Here is a 21,412-nt window from a genome sequence, read left to right on the forward strand (position 1 = left end):
ACGTCAATTTCATTTTTGCTGGGAGGGGACTGTCCCGTTCACAAGTAGGAATCTGGTCACCCTAACTCTTGTTGACTTGGTTAAAGGTATAGTTCACCCCAAAAAAAACGTTTTATACTAGAAATCTCCACTTTCACTTTTACATTCTTCTTCTTTTGTTTTTGGCAATTCACATTCTCCGTACATTTTGCCACCTACTGGGCAGGGAGGAGAATTTATAGTAAAAAAGACATAAATATCGATCTTTTTCTCACCCACACCGATCATATCACTTCTTAAGACATGGATTAAACCACTGGAGTCGTACAGATAACTTTTATGCAGCTGTCAGGTGTATTTTGTTGATTCATGTCTTTTATTTTGAAAAGTTTAGTTCCTGTTCCCTAGTCATGTGATGTCTTGTTTTCCCTCCATGTTCAGGTGTCATGTTTTCATTGGTTTATTGTTTAATTATCTTGTTATCAGTTCTGTTTGTTCATTGGTTTATGTTCTCCCATGTCTTGTATTTAAGCCCTCATGTTTTCATTGTCTAGTTGTCAAGTATTGAATGTGAGTGTAGATGTTTATGTCAGGCCACGTTTATGTCAAGCCAAGTTTATATCAAGTCAGGTTTATGTCAAGTTCATGTTTATGTTTATGTTTAGTTCATGTGTATAGTTAGGGCATTCACTTTTGTAAATAAACTGCACTTGAGTTCTTCATCTTCACGTCTTCGTCATTGCCGTCATTGCCAGTGCCAGCACACGTTACAGCAGCCTTTTTGACCTTGAGTTTCAGAGTTCTGGCCACCATTCACTTGCATTGAATGGACCAACAGAGAGGAGATATTCTTCTAAAAATCTTTGTTTGTCTTCAGCAGAAGAAAGAAAGTCATACACATCTGGGATGGCATAAGAGTGAGTAAATGATGTGAACTATCCCTTTAACAAGTACACTAAGTTTTGAAAATACTTTATTAGGGGCAAAAATGTTTGACGTGGTGGAAATGACTCCCGTGTGAACTGTGGGACCATTTTCACACAACAATTATTGAAATTGTTTGTTTATTTCACTCTTCCTTTAGATTATCCTAGTTTAAATCATGTAATAATTTGTATTTCTATAATGGATTTTCATATTTTAATATTGAAAGTCTGGGTCTGGGACAAGGCTAAAACAATCAAATCTATACATAAAATGCATTTGAAACGTACCAAAAATAAATGAAGGCCCGGTTAAAAGTTAAAAATCTGTAAATTTAAAAAAAAAATGTAACCCCTGGGATATAAAGTGCCTGAAGTTGAGGAAACGCATATGTTAAAATACTTGAATATACACATGATTTGGTTCTAATGCCAAAACACACACAGATTTACCTTGAGTTTGTCCTGGCTGATGTCCTCTGTGCTGGTAAGGGTAGATTTGATTTTGGCCACATCTTTCTCCATGACTTTCACCTCTGACTCAATGGCATCCACTTCCTTAACACACCACACACACAACAAACAGCTGTTGTTTAGTAAAATTCACCTTCTGTAGATGCATATAGAATAGAATTGTACTCACTGCAGCTGCATGCTCAAGCTGAGAAAGGGGTTCCAGTAGGCTGTGTTGCATGTCTGCCACATGTCGATCAGCGTTTGAGAGCTGCTCCTCCAATGCACTGACATCAAACACACTTCCCATCTCTGTTAGCACACTGCCAAAACCCTGAAGAGTCCGTCTCATCTGAGCAGAATCATTCAGCACCATCTAAAACACACATACAGTGCTTCAGAACCTATATTTTACATCAGACATCATCTGGCAACCCAACACAATACCAAACTCCTAACCTGTACTTAATATACTTCACCAGTATTTAATTTTTAAAAGTTAATGGGTCTGTTTATTTTGTTTTTCTAAATACATAATCCAAATCAGAACAGACCTGCGGCCCATCAGTTGAGACGAGCGATGCTTGTGAGCATGTGTGTATGCTTGTGAGAATAATACCTGCAGTGCATTCACATGGCTGTCCAGGCATCTGGCAGTGGTGTATGTACAAGGTGTGGTAAGCCAAGACCGAGCCTCTGAGGTCCAGCTCTGTGAGCACTCCACCATCTCTTGATGCTCTTGCAGCCAGTCACGGATCTACACAGAGGCATCATTTTATTTAACAAACAGTTCGAAGTGGAAATCATTCAGAAAGCTTTGCTCTGCTAGGTTGCAGCAGAGCATCATGGGACACTTAGCAGGTGACCTTGCTGAGAAAGGCGGTCCTCTGTTCAGCCTGTTTGTTGAGGCATGTGTGTGTCTGCTGAGCATTTGTCAGGTTTTCAGAGATCAGACGGGTCTCATCCGGATGCACCTCGCTCACGTCCTGTAGCTCCACCTCCACTGCCGTCAGACGAGTGTGTAAACTGTCCAGCTCATCCCACACATGCTGCAGGGTTAAAATACAGATTTAAGATTTAGGCCTCTGTTTAACTAAAGTTACCACAGTCTCTAAACCACTCTTTTCCATCTGTGGATATTTTTAGGGTGACTACAAATGTTTTAAAAACAACTGGAGTTTGAACAACTTTAGAAAGAGCTTTTTGACAACTTCCTGAATAATGTCTCATGTCATGGTGTTTAATTCATGCAACTATATTTTGATGTTTACTTACAAATTCACTCTAAAACTTAAGTGGCCTGTGGGCAAAACCCTTTATTTTCTCAATATTTTTTGAAAGATTTCCATTGGAGTTTTTAGATATATGTAGAGATTTGTATCTATAGAGATATATCACAACTAGTTAGAAAGTTGCCATGTTAAATTCATCTTTACCAGAAAAATGCATATAAAAATGGCACAGTATGTTCAAATGAAAGATTGTGCAAATAATTTAATGTAAGACATTCCTGGAAAGAAATCGGGGTATTAATTGGGTTAAAAAACTTGATGTGAACTCATGTCTGACCTTCTGTGTGCTCTCTGCTTCAGTGAAGTTCAGGTTTTTCTGCTCTAACCAGCTCTGAACTGAACCTAGACCCGCTTTAATCTCTGAGATCTTTGCAGTCAGCCTGTGAAGTGGACCGCTCTTCTCCAGAGCCGTCACTACCTGTGAGTGTGACATAAAAATGGAAAAATGTCAATAAACTTTCATCAAAATCATTAATATGTTCACCTTTAAACAAATAATGGAGCATGACACACACATGTTGGTGCGGCTATCCTTATGAGGACTCTGCCCCCACAGCAGCAACTGCAGGAGGCCCAAGTCTTAATAATAAACCTACTGGGGTTTATCAGACCACTGTCACGTGTGTGCGTGTGTGTGTGTGTGTGTGTGCGCAAGTGTGCAAGTGTGTTTGAGTGTGTATATGGATGATGCAACACCTTTTCTGATTAACAGTTTTTATTGATCCATACAATTAACAAAGAAAAGCAAAAAACTATATTCACAGAATCAACATTTAACCCCCACTATTAGCAGGGAGTAATACACTGATGCCTCGTACCTTTTCCAAAAGCAGTAATCACCACTCCCAGAGTATCTGCCGCTTTAGGGGGGTGTATGCAACTCCCAAAAATAGTACAGAGCAGATGGCGCAGCTGAATATACCTAAAGAACTGAGATCTGGGAATCCCAAAATGTTGAACCAAATTTTCAAAGGATCTCAACACTCCACTGTATTAACCTCCCACACAATCCACTCTGACCAGCAGAAAGGGGACTTATTAATACATAATTTTGGGTTCAGCCATAATTGCTCGAGGCAACATTTAAATAAAACTCTCTGGACACTTTTGTCCATACCGAGTGCACATGCGAGATAATGGGGTGTAACTTAACTTCTCAGATTAATTTGATAGAAAGGCTTTGCAATGGCGAAATAGGGGCAAGAACTGCCTGTTCAATACAAAACCAGGGAGGGGCTCTCTCAGGTGGAAGCGACCAATGAGCCAAATGTCTGAGACCGAATGCATAATAATGAAACAAAAACTCGGTTAGGCCTAGCCCACCTTTGTCAATCGGCCTATGCAATTTACTGAAATGTAATCTGGGACGTTTACCATTCCAAATGAAGGACTTCGCTATGCTATCAAATTGCTTGAAATAAGAGAGGGGGACATCTACAGGGAGAGACTGTAGCAGGTAGTTAAATTCTGGAATACAATTAATTTTAATAAAATTAACCTTCCCAATCATAGACAAATGTAATGAAGCCCACCTGCCCACATCGCTCGAAAACCTTTTAATTAAAGGGTCAAAATTAACTCTAACTAAATCACACAAATTTGCTGGGAATAAAATACCCAAATACTTAATGCCCTGTTTGGGCCACTGGAAGGTGCCCAGCTGAAAAGCCATTACTGGGCAGTATGCTGTCAGAGCCAAAGCTTCGGATTTAGACCAATTAACTCTGTATCCCAAGAACTTAGAAAAGGAATTAATAATTCTGTGGAGGCAAGGCATAGATCTAGTAGGGTCGGAGATGAATAATAAAAAATTATCTCAAATCAAATCAAATCAAATCACTTTATTGTCACACAGCCATATACACAAGTGCAATGGTGTGTGAAATTCTTGGGTGCAGTTCCGATCAACATAGCAGTCGTGACAGTGATGAGACATATACCAATTTACAATAACATCAAATTAACACAACACAATTTAAACATCTGTTATACACATAATTACACTCAACAATATACAAATAATAACATACACTGTACAGTATACAATACGCTGTTTTTGTTTTTGTTTTTTACTATATAGATACACATTATTCAATAAAAAAGAAAAATTAAAATATATATAAAAAAAAGTATAGAATGTACAGTATTGTACTGTATTGACATTCAGGCTGTCGGTTGATAGTCAGTTGTTAAGAGAGACATAATATAATAATAATAATATAATTTATGACAGTCCGGTGTGAGATAAAAGAGTAATAAAGTGCAGGGCTGATGTATTTGATCGTGGGAGATCAAAAGTTCAAAAGTCTGATTGCTTGGGGGAAGAAGCTATCATGGAGTCGGCTGGTGCGGGTCCTGATGCTGCGATACCGCCTACCTGATGGTAGCAGTGAGAACAGCCCATGGCTCGGGTGGCTGGAGTCTCTGATGATCCTCCGAGCTTTTTTCACACACCGCCTTGTATATATTTCCTGGAGGGAGGGAAGCTCACCTCCGATGATGTGTTTGGCAGTTCGCACCACCCTTTGCAGTGCTTTGCGGTTGTGGGCGGTGCTATTGCCGTACCAGGCGGAGATACAGCCAGTCAGGATGCTCTCCACAGTGCAGGTGTAGAACCGTGTGAGGATGTGGCGGTTCATTCCAAACTTCCTCAGCCGTCTCAGGAAGAAGAGGCGCTGATGAGCCTTCTTCACAACGACTTCAGTGTGGACGGACCATGTTAGTTCCTCAGTGATGTGGACATCCAGGAACTTGAAGCTGCTGACTCTCTCCACTGGTGCTCCATTGATGGTGATGGGACTGTGTTCTCTGTCTTTTCTTCTGAAGTCCACCACAAGCTCCTTTGTCTTACTGATGTTGAGGGAGAGGTTGTGCTCCTGACACCAGTGTGTCAGAGTGTGCACCTCCTCTCTGTAGGCTGTTTCATCATTGTCAGTGATCAGGCCTACCACCGTCGTGTCATCAGCAAACTTAATGATGGCACTGGAGCTATGTGTTGCCACACAGTCATGTGTGTACAAGGAATACAGTAGTGGGCTGAGAACACAGCCCTGTGGGGCTCCAGTGTTGAGGATCAGTGATGAAGAGATGTTGCTGCCTATTCTAACCACCTGGCGTCTGCTTGACAGGAAGTCCAGGATCCAGCTGCACAGCAAGCTGTTTAAGCCCAGAGCCCGGAGTTTCTCATCTAGCTTGGAGGGCACTATGGTGTTGAATGCTGAGCTGTAGTCTACAAACAACAGTCTCACATAAGTGTTCTGTTTTTCCAGGTGGGAGAGAGCAGTGTGTATTGTAGATGCAATGGCATCATCAGTGGAGCGGTTGTTGCGGTAAGCAAACTGCAGCGGGTCAAGATTGAGTGGCAGGACAGAGCAGATGTAATCTCTGATTAGTCTCTCAAAACATTTGCTGATGATGGGGGTCAGAGCAACAGGATGCCAGTCATTTAAACAAGTTATTTTTGATTGTTTTGGAACAGGCACAATGGTGGATGTTTTAAAGCATGTGGGGACTACAGACAAAGAGAGGGAAAGGTTGAAAATGTCCGTAAAAACACCAGCCAGCTGGTTCGCGCACGCTCTGATGATGCGGCCCGGAATGCCGTCTGGGCCCGCGGCTTTGCGGATATTCACCCGTCGGAAGGATCGGGTTACATCCGCTACAGAGACCGAGAGTGAACTAACCTCTGTAGCTTCAGCCGCGAGAGCTCTCTCCGCGAGGGCGGTGTTATTTCCCTCGAAATGAGCATAAAAAGTATTTAGCTCATCCGGTAGAGAGGCAGGGGTGTTCATGGCGGAGTTTTTATTCCCTTTAAAGTCCGTGATGATGTTAATTCCCTGCCACATGCTTCTAGAGTTGGTGGTGTTAAACTGTCCTTCAATCTTGCTCCTGTACTGGCGTTTTGCTGTTTTGATAGTTTTTCGGAGGGCATAACTGGCTTGTTTATGCTCCTCCGCGTTCCCGGAATTAAAAGCGGAGGACCGCATATTAAGTGCCGCGCGAACATCACTATTGATCCACGGCTTCTGATTCGGATAGATTCGTACAGTTCTGGTCGGAATCACTTCCTCTACGCATGTTCTGATGAAACACATTACGCTATCAGCGTAAAGCTCGATGTCGTCATCAGAGGCGGACCGGAACATCTCCCAGTCCGTGTGATCAAAACAGTCTTGTAGCATAGAATCTGATTGGTCCGACCAGCACTGGATCGTTCTGAGGGTGGGTGCTTCCTGTTTCAATTTCTGCCTGTAAGCGGGCAGAAGCAGAATGGAAGAGTGGTCTGATTTGCCAAATGGTGGGCGGGGGAGGGATTTGTAGCCATCCCGGAACGGAGAGTAGCAATGATCCAAAACCCGGTCCCCTCGTGTGTTGAAACTAACGTGCTGGTGATATTTTGGTGCGACTGATTTTAAACTGGCTTTATTAAAGTCCCCGGTCACAATGAACACGGCCTCAGGGTGCGCGGTTTCTTGCTCACTTATAATCCCGTACAGTTCCTTGAGTGCCCGGTCTGTGTCGGCTTGTGGGGGAATGTACACAGCAGTGATAATGTCCGCTGTGAATTCCCTCGGTAGCCAGAATGGTCGACACAGAAGCATAAGAAATTCCAGATCTGGAGAACAGAAAGACTTGATGGAATGTACGTTCCTCTAATCACACCAGGATTTGTTGATCATAAAACATACACCACCTCCTCTAGTTTTACCTGAGAGGTCTTTCGCTCTGTCCGCTCGGTACACGGAGAACCCCGCGGGTTCAATGGCTGAGTCTGGAATCTCCGCAGACATCCAAGTTTCTGTTAGGCAGATAATGCAGCAGTCCCTCGTCTCTCGTTGGAAAGAGATCCGCGCTTTCAGCTCGCAGAGCTTGTTATCCAGAGACTGAACATTTGCCAGTAGAATAGTGGGTAGCGGGGGTCGATTTGCGCGGCATCTTACTCTGATGAGAACGCCGGCTCTATTTCCCCTTTTCCTCCTGCGTTTCCACGCCCGTGCTGCCCAGACAAAGGGCTCTGCTTGCGTGTTTGTAAACAGCGGGTCGGCATTGAGGAATGTGAAGTCCGGTTTTCGGTGTGAGATCGCTGAACCAATGTCCAAAAGTGTTTGTCTGTCGTAGACAATAAGGCAGACAACATCCAAGACAAAAAACATAAGAATTGTAAACAAAACAAACAAAACATTGCTATGTTGTGTCGGAGCTCGCAACGCAGCAGCCATACTCGGCGCCATCTTGAGTCGAACTCAATTGCGTAAAGCAATACCTTATGCGCCACACCTCCCACCACCACCCCTGGAAAATCATCCTCTTTTCTTATCACAGCTGCTAATTGTTCCAGGGCAAGACAGAATAATGGGGAAAGAGGGCAATCCTGCCGGGTGCCCCTATCCAGAGTAAAATAATTAATCCATTAGTTTGTACCGCCGCTACCGGATGTCTATAAAGTAACTTAATCCAATCAATAATAGTATTCCCGAATCAGTATATTTCCAAAATCTAAAAAAGATAATCCCATTCTACCATATCAAACCCCTTTTCAGCATCAAATGAGATGGCAGCGACCGGAGTCTGATCATTCACCACTGACCACATGATATTGATGAAACGCCTAATGTTATCAGAAGAGCTATAGCCCCAAATAATCTCCACCTGATCTATATGTATAAGAGATGTCATAACTTTACTTAATCGGTTAGCCAAAATCTTTGACAATATTTTAACGTCTAGCTGGATCAGGGAAATTGGATGGTAACTCTTACACTCACTTGGATCTTTGTCCTTTTTAAGAATCAGACTGATCCGGGCTTGCATCATGGTTGGCAGAAGCTTTCCGTTCTTTACTGATTCCGTATAAAGTTCTAGCAAAAGTGGAGCCAATTCTGTAGCATAAGATCTAAAAAACTCAGTGGCAAAGCCATCTGGCCCCGGAGCCTTGCCTGTAGGCAAGGTCTTAATTACATCGCCAAGCTCCTCCAAGGTTATCTCAGAATCAAGAAAATTTTTTTGCTCAGCCGTCAGTTTAGGAAGTTCTAATGGTTCCAAAAAGTTTCTAATATCCTCATCAGAACAAGATAGAATTCTTTAAAAGCATTATTAATATCAATGGCTGAGGTAAATATTTCACCACCAGCAGATTTCACTGAGGGAATGGTAGAAAAAGACTCTCTCTATTTTATATATAGCCAGAAGTTTTCCTGCCTTGTCCCCAGACTCAAAGTATGACTGTCTTGCCCTGAATAGCCAAACTCCACCTTCCTCGACAAAATAGTATTATATCTGTATTTCAATCAGGTCAATTCTCTGAGGCCATCAGATGACATTCGGGACTTCAGCTCTGCCTCGGCACTTTTAATATTCCCTTCTAACTCCACGAGTTCTCGTGCTTTGGATTTTTTGGTGAATGAGGCATACTGAATGATCCAGCCCCTAAGAACCACCTTAAGTGCCTCCGAAGCCACGCCCACAGAGGATACTGAGGACCAGTTGGTCTCCATATAAACATTGATTTCAGCCTTTAACATTTGTTGGAATTCAGGATTTTGCAAAAGGGATGCATTAAAGTGCCAACTATATGATTTCCTTTTCTCCATATGTGGCAACACCTCTAAACACACCAGGGTGTGATCTGAGACTAAAATGTTTCCAATTGAGCAATCAACAACAGATGAAATGAGGGACTTAGAGATAAAAACAAATCTATTCTAGAGTAAATCTTATGGACTGATGAAAAAAATGTATAGTCCCTACCAGATGGGCTCAAAAGTCTTCAAATATCTGTAAGACCAAGATTTTTACACATTCTGTGAAGCGTCAATGTTGCTCTAGTGGGCTTGCACACTTTTGCTTCACTATGATCAAGGACTGAGTCCATCCAAAGATTAAAGTCTCCTCCCAATATTATATCATGAGGGGTGCCAGCAGCTTGCATCACCCCTTCAAGATCTATAAAAAAGCCCTGATCATCAACGTTAGGTGCGTAAATATTAGCCAAAATAAGACTTTGCCCCTGAATTTCTGCTAAAACAATAATGACTCTTCCTAATTTATCTTTAATCTGTTTGAGACATTTGAATTGTAGATTCTTACTTATCAGTGTAATGACTCCCCTGCTCTTACTTGAGCCAGCACTAAAGAAAATATGTATTGCTGTCAGATTGCTCAAGTCCTATACAAATTTTGTGAGACAGAATTACACAACAAAAGTTAATCTATAAAACAAACTCCAGCCAATAGGTGGAATAAACACAAAGAGCATGTAGATTCATCCACAAAATTGCCTTGAAGGTGTGTTACTCCACAAAACAAACTCCAGCCACTGGCGGAACAAGCAAAAAAAATAAAAAAGCCGCTCAGTTTCCTTGGACAGTCAAACGAATGTTTAATGAGCTGGCCCATTCGGCTGCTACATGAGTGCAACAAATGACCTAATCACTCCAATGTCTTGCAAGAAATACTTCACAAAACAAACTCCAGCCAATAGGAGGCATAAACACACAGAGTGTGCAGATTCATCCACAAACTGTCCCGAAGGAGTGTTACTCCACAAAACAAACTCCAGCCGCTTGGTGGAACCAGCACAAAAAGAAACAAAAAAGGTGCTCAGTTTCCTCGAATAGCCAAATGAATGTTCAGTGAGTCGATCCACTCGTCTGCAATGTGAGTACCACAAAATAACTTACTCCATTGACTTTATGAAGGACATCACTTGCTGTGGGCATGTGAATGTTTTATGGCCATCCTTAGCATGTATTCTCAATTTGGCCGGGAATATCAGTGAAAAAGCGACCTTCCGTTGATGTAAGAGTTTCTTACATTCCTTGAATCGATCACGTTTCTCTCTTGTCGAATTCGCAAAGTCTGGAAACAAGAAATGCTGTGGTTCTTCCAAAAAAGCCTTCCTTTACTCCTCGCCTCGCGTAACACAAGATCTTCATCGGATGATCTCAGAAATTTGGCCAGAATTGATCGGGGTCTGTCTCCCTCAGCGGATCGTCGAGCTGGAACTCTGTGAGCTCGCTCGATTTCCAGCTTATGGCCTGTTATGTCAAGCAGATTCAGAAAGAGCCCATCCAGGAATTTCACCATATCCTGACCCTCTTTGGCCTCAGGAATTCCGACGATTCGGATGTTATTCCACCGGTTACGGTTCTCCATGTCCTCCAACTTCTCCCAGACATGCTCCAAAGCCACCTTGGTCGTTAGCGGATTAGCAGATAATTCCCTATCCGATGACTCCAGATAATCGATCTGTTTCTCAACATCCCCAACTCTTGTAACCACTTCAGAGAAATTCGTCTCCATAGCAGTGATCGATCGACGTATTACAGCAAGATCCTCCAAGTCAGCACTGCCGACATGTTCAGCATCTCTCGCCGAATTTCCCTAATTTCTCTGACCAAATCAGCTCCCTGGCCTTCTCGGGGGTGTCAGCTTGAACACGTAAGTGTGTTTTAATGTCTCTAGAGCCCGAGGATTTAGAACAGTTACGGAACAGAGTGTATCGAATCTCACCGGTTTATGTCATTAATAGTGTTAAAACTAACAAAGTGCGTAGAGCTTGCCGTTCACACGTCTGAACCATGCATGGCGTCACGTGACCCATCGATGCAACACCTTTAACACCTGTGAATGTGTGTGTTTGATGCAGGGATCTGTCTGTTCTTGAGTTAGACGTTCTCTCTTAATTAATTCAAGATGAGACAAAACAGTGAGGAATGTGATGTGTACAGGGTGTGTGTGCAGCACATTTAGCTGTATTTGAATTCAGGGTGTCTTATATTATGGCGCTCTTGCTGGTGTTCACAAGAGATGAACACCATGTCAGTGTTAATATTCTGTCAGTAATAAAAAAAAAACATTAAACCTATTAAAACATTAAAGTTGATCATATATAAAGATCTAAAGAATGCTTCAAACCTGCTCCTCCACTTCCTGTAATGAGTGTGAGACCTCCTGTAATATTCCTTCGATCTCCTCAGGAACCAGCTTGTTTCTGTCAGAGTACATCATCTTCAAGCCTTCCGAGATCCGCTGCAGAATGGCATTCTTGGTAAACAGCTGTGAGTGAACCTCCTGTTGAGCAAAGAGGGGCATTACTCATCAATTAGGCTACATTAGTAATAAGTACATCTGTGTCCACAAATAATAATTTTCCATTTTATATACTGCATTTCAAAAATACTTTTCGGTACAAGTGTTTTTCCCCTAAACGCAACAAACTGAAATGTCATAAACAAGATTAGCAAAGGTTCCAATTTGTTTGGCTACACTGAGTCAGAGCGCAGTCGCTATGTGAGCACAGAGCAACACACAAAACATCTGAAAGAGTCTGAAGAGAATTTAACTTGTGTCTGAAGTGATGAAAAGGAGAAGTTTTTTAAAAATCTAGTTTGAAATGCACAAGCCAAGTTCTTGGAAATTGTAATTTTGTATTCATGTTGGTTTCATAAGTTTTTGAAAAAACTTTCAAATCATTTTAATCAACACCAAAAAAAGGCTCTAAAATAAAAATAAAAATAAAATCACTCACAAAAAAGTGGTGTACCCATTAGGTAAATTTTCAGTTTTGTCTTTTTCAATAAAAAGACAACATATTATAACATAAAAACATACTTTTCAACACATTTTATCAAATATTACGAATTTCTGAAAAATGAATAGTGACGAGGAGGAGGGCGTGGCCAGGCCATGAGGAGGCACGCCTGCCGCTGAATTGTCCTAATCAGCCGGGAGGGGAATAAAGACAAGCCGGAGATGCCAGTTCGAGAGAGAGAGATGCACTCGGCCGCTGTGTGTGTGTGTGTGTGTGTGTGTGTGTGTGTGTGTGTGTGTGTGTGTGTGTGTGTGTGTGTGTGTGTGTGTGTGTCTGTTTGTTTATGTCATTAAAGCTATGTTGACTGTTCTGCTGGTTCCCGCCTCCTCCTTGCCCATCCTTGAACCTAGTTACATGAATATACCATAAATATAATATTAAGTGTTGACAAGAACTTTAACTAATCTTGACATGTCATAAAAAGTATCAATTTTTAAAGAGAATTATTGACCTTGATACATTGTCATGAGGGTCCACAGGTGTCCGATCTGTGATATAATTTCCTGTTTTATGTTTTTTTGTCACATGACAACAAAACTGCTTCCCTTTTTAAGAAATAATAATCAAAGAACTACACAAAGAACATATCAAGCCTTCAGTTGAGAAATTCAGCCTTTTACATTACAATCTCAGGATGGTTATGCACTGGCATTTTCTATTTTATGCCCCACAAGAAGATAAAAAAAAGTAATTTTAATTAAGAAATTGAAAACATGTTAATCATAGAGGAGGTGTAGTTAAGTCTGTATGAATTGCACATTTTTAATAGAGCCAAAAACAAAAGAATGAACATCACGTCATTGACCCCTACACTTTTCTTTTCTTTCTACATCGTAACACAAATCAGCACAGGTTCTAGTTTGCTTTAAAAAAGGAGTTTTCTTAAAATGCAATTTTACAGTGAAGAAGCTAGGAATCTCTATTTTGAGATACAAAATAATACAAAAGGCACAATGAAATAAACTTACATTTATAGAAACATCGCAAACCACACGGAAATTGGACCGATGCACAGCATGACTGTGATATTCTGTCTAAGTACAACAACACTTCATAACAGTATTTCCCATTACTTTCTAAAACAAACTGTCTCGCTGGGTGACCCAGGCAATGATCATGTTGTTTGTCCCTTAAGTTTCAAGAAAACACAATTTAAACACAAGCTTCTCTTTCTCTTTTTTCCCTATTGCTCCTTCAAGCCTCTTAGCCTCTCCGGCTCCAGTCAGTGAGATAAAGCCTCTAACCCCTTTTTATATTATAATGAGCAATTCAACACTGAAAGAAAAGCTGCATGAAGAAGATCCCACAATTACCAAAAACCCAGAGGAGTCAGGAAGGTCCATGCATGACAGAGACACACCATCCTTTCAGATTATCCTATTTATCAATAGTTTGTGCATGTTTGCATGATTTACAAACATGTTTTGTATGATCTCTTCCATTGATCTTCATTATATTTTTATTGCTTGAACACTTGACAATATCATATGGGAAACACTGATACCAACTGAATTGAAAGAGGGGGTGATTATGCATGTATAAGAGGGAGAAAGAGAGGGCGACAGCTGACATCATTATTGGCCTTAAGATCCTTTTACAAGGTAGGACATGGTGTGTGTGAGTGTGTGTGTGTGGGAAAATCTGAATCAAAAGTGTGTGTGTGTGTCTGTGTTAAAAAGAAAGAGTGAAAGAGATTGAAAGAGATTGTCTGGAATGACTCCGCTATTTATCCAGAACACTAACACAGAGCCCTCTTTCATCTGTGTGTGTGTGTGTGTGCCAAAAAGGTAATGAGAGAGAGAGAGAGAGAGAGAGAGAGAGAGAGAGAGTGGGGGGACTGTCTGTCTACAGTGGTTTGTGTGTTTGAAGAAGAATAACTGTATAAAATGGTATAAAAAAAAAACTCCAGATTGGAGGTTTATTCAGTCTAATGGTTGGACTGACTTCAGAACAGCATATTCAGCCTGAACAGTTACTCTCTCTCTCTCTCTCTCTCTCTCTCTCACACACACACACACACACACACACACACACACACACACACTAAAACCAGTACAGCCTTTGAGCTATGAAACCTAAGATTAAACAGCACTGTACCCAGTGCTGTTAACCCAGACACAAAATACTTTAAAACAGCATTCAATAATCTTTCACTGTCTTTCATTCTATTACTGTTTATTAATTTGCACAGTATGGTATATTGCAGTGAACTTCTGCACTTTTGTTTCTTTTCCAGTATGTTATGAGACCTGTCACAAATACCCAAAAAAAGTCCTTAATCTTAAAGCTTGAATTAAGTTCTGTGAGGCAATACGAATTCAGCATCTCCATATTTAAGCAGGTACCTTTTACATATTTATTTGGTCTATGGCAGAGATAAAGAGATTTGTTTGGTACAGTTTGGGACATGCAGAGCATTGAAAGACTTTAAATCTGTCCCTCACAGCCTCGTTGTCATTCCTGTCAAAAATAAAAGATGGTGCTACTGTAAATAAGGTCCATAGGTTAATCCCCCTTCCCTTGACCTCCACCTCATTAACTGCAGACATTCTGTAAGATCCAGAAAGTAGGAAAACAATTTATACAACCAGATTTAAAAAAAAAAAAAGATGTAACTTCCATAGTGACACATATTTGAGCGAAACAAGGTTAATATTGATAGCCCTGCTTAAAACAAACTGTAGCTGGCCTGGTCCCAAAATATATTGTGATTTGGTTGCTGATCCACAGCATGGGATTCTAGTGTATTGAAAAAAAGTATTTTTCTTAACCAGCAAGACTTCCTTCATCAACCAGCATCTCTAAAAACTATGCTGGTCAACCAGTTTTGACAGCTATAGGTTTTTCTGGTGAACATCGTGACAATGCTTGCCCACCAGCTAGATCAGCATCAAACCAGCCCTAACCAGCATAAACCAGACTGGACCAACATGGGAATTCATGTTTGCCTAAACTGGTGTTTTTAGCATGGAGGTGACTGACCTGTAGCTGTTTCTTGCTAGGCTCGTGCTCCAGTACAGAGAGGAGAGAGACGGCAGCATCCAACCATTCTCTGACCCCCTGTAGCTGCTCCTGTACCCGCTCCCTCTCCTCCACCTCTGCTCTCACTGACCTCTGACCGTGAGTGCTCCGCTCCTTCAGACTGCAGGAAACAGAAGTAAAAGGACACATTTAACCTTTAATTCAATGTGAGCAGGTAAGCTGTGTTTCTGGTAAAGCAGCAGAGTAAATCAATTGGAATGAACAGAGAGATTTAAACTGTTTACATAACAGTCTCAAGTCCATATTTCATAACAGAAAGGATAGTTCACCCGAAATGAAAATTGTCATCATTTACTCACCCTCAAGCTGTTACAAACCCATATGATTTTTTTGCTTACATGGAACACAAAATGAGATGTTGGCAGAAAATGGCAGAATGTTAGTCTTATTCACCATTCACTTTCATTGTTCAGAAAAAAAATGCAGTGAAAGTGCATACTCTCTTTTGTAAGAGAGTACAAAAACAACCCACAATTAAAATGTTAATATGTTCTCTTTCAGCATAATTTTAAAATGCCAAAGCTTGTTCAGATGAGATTATGCTTGATTTGTATGTTCTGAGTTTGCATAACTGTGTGCATTTGTTTGGGCTCTCTGGGTTGGGAGGCTGGCATCCAATGTTGACCCAGCTCAGCCAGTAAAAGCCCAGTGATATGGAACTTATGTGTGGACTGCTAGGAAAAGCAATTCACAATTAGCAATATTACTCCATAAGCCTTTTGAGCAAGCCCTAATTAAAATAGCCCAGAATAACTATGGATGAAATTTCAAATTAGTAACCAATCAAATGAAGGAAAGAAAAAAAAAAACCAGCCACCAATAGACTAAGTAGATTTCTGACCTGTGGTAACGCTCCTGCAGGGCTCGAAGCTCTTGGCACAGTGCAATGGGAGGGGCTTGTTCCAGATGGGAGGGGACACCCAGCAACCTAGCAGCTCTTAATTCCAATGCGGAGAGAGCTCTTTGTTCACAGTCCAGTCTGTCCTGGTACTGGGACCAGAACAGCAGTAGTTCCTGCAGCTCGTCACCAGTCATATTCTCTCTGCTGCTGTCAGGAAGTTCTGCCTCTACCTGCTCCAACACAGTGGCTGCCTGCTCCACCTGTGGAATGAAAGTGACGGAAAACAAGCTCAGTTCCTCTAACCACTGTCTGTCAAATATACATAGTACAAGGATTCATCCAGAATAAGAATGCCTAATTAGAAAATGTCATCTACATGCTGTCAGTTTTGTAAGATTTATGTAAGATTTATTGCTAATTCCATATGCATGCTGATAAAGTAAAATACTGAAAGATCTAAGCAAAGTGATATTAACATATTGCTTTCAGTTTTGGGCATGGCGCTTACACTCTTTGTGACATCACTCCATTCTTCTTCCATTTGCTCTGAGCGTGTTTGCAGATCATTGGCACAACGCTGCAATCGTGCCACCTGCTCCCAGAGGGCGCTCACTGCATCCTCCCTGTTGGCTCTGCAGCCATACAAGGAGCACCACTCTCTCAGATCCTCCAGTCTCCCAGGAAGCATCTCAACCTCTTCCACTAGAGCCTAAAAAGAAAAATATGTTTTACAAGCCTACTGTAACAGCCAAAATATATGCTCTTACCATATTATTTGGAAATGATACAGATACACGCATAACGCAAAATATTTTTAGGTTAAGGAGAGCACTAATGTATACAAATTGTAATGTTCCATTAAACAAAAGGTTTTATGTCCCCTTACCTTGAGTTTCTGTTGCAGGTCTTTGCAGTCTTTGTGTGAAGTAATTTTATTGGATGCACATTGTGATAGCAATGTTTCTGAGTCCCTCACTTGCTGACACAGCTCTTCATAACATTTACGAGAAGATTTCTGGCATTCAACACACCTTGTGATGGACAAGGTACAACAACCAGATTATCAGTAAAACTGGTTTATATTTCCATATTGGGTATTTAGAATTTGATGACATGAGATGAAAAGTTCCACTTATTCCAATTTGTTTGAAATCTGATAAGCATATACAGCACATTGTGAAAGTAAAAGTATAAATAAAGTACTCAAGTACCCTGAGTAAAGGATACAGACCATTACTTCAGTATTAAAAATTTCTAAGCACAAATTCATTAGTGATAAATTAAATAAATATAAATGAACAAATGTGATCGTTATTATGTAAATAAGGTTTTATTCTGTTTACCTCATCAGAGTTTCCAGTTGTATTTGGGCCTGGGCCTTGAGGGTCGTCAGCCTGACCAAGAGCTCGGCTAGAACCTCTGTCTGGAGAAACTCAATTTTCTGTGGCTTGAAACAGGGATGCTGTGGGGCCTGAGTCTGGAGCTGTGAAACATGGGACTGGAACTCAGTGTCTAGGGTTGATAAAGCTTGCTGAGTGTCTTTGAGTCTTTCTGAACAGCTTCCAGCAGAGCAGATTGAGGGAAGGAGGACCAACGCAGCTCTTTGGAGGAACCTACTGGTGTTAATCACTGCCTTGGCATAGTTTCTTAACAGTTCCTTGGCTTCAGTTAGGCTCATCTGGAAAGAGAAAAACAGTTTCAAACAAATCCTGATTCGGTATGTTTGAATGCAGACATCTAATCAGGATTCTATTTATGATGAAAAACAGTAAAATCACCATTCTTTGATCACACTTTTCCAAAACCATATCCTTCAAGCAAGTAAGCTGTTTGGAGTCTTCTGGCCTCTGTTCACACTGAACTCTGATCCTTTTGTCAAGAATCTCAAGCACTCGAGTTCTGAATTCTATGTGCTTTCTAAGCACAAGGCACCTTCTCAGTTCTTTTTCAAGTTCTTCCACTTTTGGTTCAATATCACAAGGCTTTTCCAGTTCCTCATTGGTCTCTTTGAGGAACGTCTGGAGAACTCTCTCTTCTGATGGGTAATGAACGTGTTTCAGTAGATCCCATTCCACTATCTGAAGATTATTGTGCACTGCCAATTCCTGAGTTTTGAGATTTTCCAGAACTTGTTTAAGTCTTTCCTGCTCCGCAGAGAGCTGAGATGGATAAAGATCTGCTGTGATATCCTGAAGCTTTTCTTCTGTTTCCTCACACAAGAGTGTTATTAAAGGGATTTGGGTCAGTAGAACCTGACAGGTCCTGTAGCGTCCCTCTTGGCTGACACTCTTATCTTTGGTCCTTGGTATCTGAGCGTTGACTTCTTCCTTGAGATCTTCAACATGCTGTCTAAAGTTCAAGTACCTTTCATGAGCTTGTGCTTTGAGATCCAAATCATTAATTTTGTGGTGCAGTTCAGTAATGACACATAACAGCTCTCTTCTCTTGTCCTCTAAACAGGGATTGACTTGGTCAATCTGAGATTTGTGTTCCACAATCATCTGTTTTATGGGCTCGATGGCGGACAGAGTGTCCTTGGTAACAGGGAACCTGTGTCTTTTTACGTTAACCAGCATTTGTCTCAGACTCTTCTCAAGCGATGATACTTTTCTCTGAGAGGATTCTTGGTTCTGTATGACATCCATAACTTTCTGGCAACAAGCTTTCTCATAGCTGACAATATTCTTGATGTCCTCTTGAAGTTTGGTGAGTTTCACATTCAACTGAACACTCTCGGAGACACTTAGCTCTGAGGCAATATCTCTACTTTTCATTTGAAGTGCTTCAAGGACAGCAGACTGCTTTTCAACCTCTCCAATAAAGTCCTGGATCTGCCTCAACTTGCGATCCAGGTCTGCCACACACAAACTTTGATAATCCTCTCTCCTCAAAGCCTCCCTCTGGAGATGTCCAACCACCCAAGAATCAACATCTGCTATTTGCTCTGACATATTCTCCCGGGTCTGAAGCCCTGACTCCATCTCGCGAACCGCCTTGGCCAGTTTTCCTGCTGTCGATTCGGACAAATCTTTAAGAGTCTTCAAGGATGAGGTCACCATAGGAACATCAGACTCTTCTAGGTCAGGTATCAGCTCGGTGACTTCCTCAACCAAAGCCTTCAATTGGGTTTGCTTGGAGCTCATCTCTGACTGTAACTTCTTCAAATCTTTAATCTGTCGATGGACCTCTTCTGGAAGAAAAGACACCTTCATCTGCTGTCCTTTAATATCAAATTCTGTCTGCTTGGCCCACACCAGTGCATCTGTCATCACCTTTACAATTTTAGTTAATGTTGGGTTTCTGCTGGTAGGGGTTGCAGCTGTTAACTGTTCACTGATTTTATCCATCTGTTCTTTGATGTTCTGAAGGTCTTGCTTAATGCTCGATGTCACTGCCTGAAATTGGAAACCTTGGGCAAGAGCCTCAAAAGTCTGCTGAAGATTAAGGTGCTGTTTTTGGGTGGAAGCGAGATCAGCATTTATATTCATAACTTCTTGAGCTCTCTTGCTGTCCCATACAGCCGTTGAGGATTTTGATGCGTCCAAGGTCTTCTTGATGCTCTCTAAATGGTCTTTTAAAGCACTGATATCTTGAAAAAGGGTGGCACTTTCTTTGGCATAAGCATTGACCCTGTAAAGAGCCATCTCTGCATCCCTCTCCAGCACCCTCCACTGGCTCTGTAATTTGTTTTGCTGTATTTCTGCCACTTGTCTTTCAGGCAGACTGAGGTGGGGGGATAGTTTTGCACGAGTCTGAATCAGCTCACCAACAGCTGTCCTTTCCTGCTCCATGTTTCTCAAGAAAGAGCGTAGCCTTTCTTCTTCAACAAAACTGCTCTCAGCTGGAGATCTGCAGATATACAAGAAACACTTAAGGGTCTTTCCTATCTAACAACCTGTACTTTTGTGTTCGGTAGTAGTCACAATTACTTACGTCCTTATTGCCTCCCGCTCAATTTGGAGTCTCACCAAAGTAGCTTTGACTTTCTGTGTCTGTCTGTCAAAATCTGCAACCATCTGTAGTTGAGCTTCCTTGGAGTGGACAGCACTTGCTGCATCCCACAATGTTGCACTCCACTGAGCACTCAGCTGTTGCATGGCCTCAGTGTCATGGACTGTGCCATTAGTGATGGGGCCAATGTCCCCATAAATCTGGTCTTGCTTAGACATCACTGACACCTGTCTCTCGGCACACCTTCTACATTCCTAAAACAATATTAATACAATATGATTCAATACAAAAATTGAATGAGCTCACCTTTAACCACACCTCTGCATTCAGTTCAACAATATTGAATGCTATTTGAAATATCAGTAACACTAAATTTAATGTCAGTAGGCTGATTAAAAAGATAATAAAAAGTGAGGGTTACCCACCTCAGCCTTCTCTAGCTGTTTGGCCATCTCTGTGGAATTCAGAGCAGCTGGATGATTCTGAAGGTCCAATAAATTAAACACTAGTCTTTTTAATCGAGTTTCGAGGTCGGCACTGGACGTGTCCAGAATTTTCAAGAAACTTTCATGTGGCATACCCTTGAAAAATTATACATATTGTGTGTATTAAGTGACATCCAGACATTTATACATAACTGAAAAAAAATCGGTGGACCATCAGCATAACAACTTTGTGGGTAAAAAAGCTTTCTTTGCTTTATGTGGTCATTCATTTTCCAATAAAACTATTCTAAAAAGTTTATTAACAGCTGACAAATTTTATCGAAGTAAACGTTTTAACACCATTAAAATAATTTCAACAATTCTGAATTGATATGTTAGTGGATATATTAAACAATACCTCCATGAGCACACTTTTTGGTCCCTTTTCAGTCTTTTGTTTGATCTCCAAGAAGATATCCTTCATTGTGGGTCCTAGTGGCTCCTCCTCTTCCTCTACTGGACTCTCAATGTTTTCAGTGGTGAGACCAAACTGGGTGGACACACCTACAGCTTGATCCTGTGGCTGCAACAGTTAAGAAATAGCAGTGTAAGCTTTTGGCAACATCACTGAACTAAAAATTACTGTAGCAACTTTAATATCACTCAGTGGATAAAAAGGTATCAAATCCAAAACTGAGATACTACAACAGTAATTAAATAATTCCATGAAAATGTTGTAGCTACAGCAAGCTCATCATGGTTAAAAAACACAACATAAACTGTGAAAGCCGTTCCAATCATGCACAGTGCCATAAGGAAGAGATGAGGGAACACAAACAAAATTATTAATGCCTTCTTTGTGAGCTTATGACATCAAACCATTTGAAAACACTGAGAGCAGTCTCTATTCGTAG

General features: G+C 41.2%; 1 protein-coding gene across 1 annotated transcript in view; it reads right to left on the reverse strand.

The window, feature by feature from the left end:
• LOC127413803 (nesprin-2-like) overlaps nt 1–21,412 on the reverse strand; it is a 152,352-nt gene that overhangs the window by 74,405 nt on the left and 56,535 nt on the right. The window contains 15 exon segments of the mRNA XM_051651217.1: nt 1,356–1,460; nt 1,546–1,731; nt 1,975–2,112; nt 2,222–2,404; nt 2,925–3,065; nt 11,564–11,719; nt 15,222–15,381; nt 16,123–16,382; nt 16,631–16,831; nt 17,009–17,153; nt 17,466–17,800; nt 17,901–19,971; nt 20,056–20,327; nt 20,499–20,654; nt 20,917–21,081. Of these exon segments, the coding sequence (XP_051507177.1) occupies nt 1,356–1,460; nt 1,546–1,731; nt 1,975–2,112; nt 2,222–2,404; nt 2,925–3,065; nt 11,564–11,719; nt 15,222–15,381; nt 16,123–16,382; nt 16,631–16,831; nt 17,009–17,153; nt 17,466–17,800; nt 17,901–19,971; nt 20,056–20,327; nt 20,499–20,654; nt 20,917–21,081 (4,674 nt within the window).

Source organism: Myxocyprinus asiaticus, chromosome 23, assembly GCF_019703515.2.
Source record: "Myxocyprinus asiaticus isolate MX2 ecotype Aquarium Trade chromosome 23, UBuf_Myxa_2, whole genome shotgun sequence".
In the NCBI taxonomy this organism is placed as follows: domain Eukaryota; kingdom Metazoa; phylum Chordata; class Actinopteri; order Cypriniformes; family Catostomidae; genus Myxocyprinus; species Myxocyprinus asiaticus.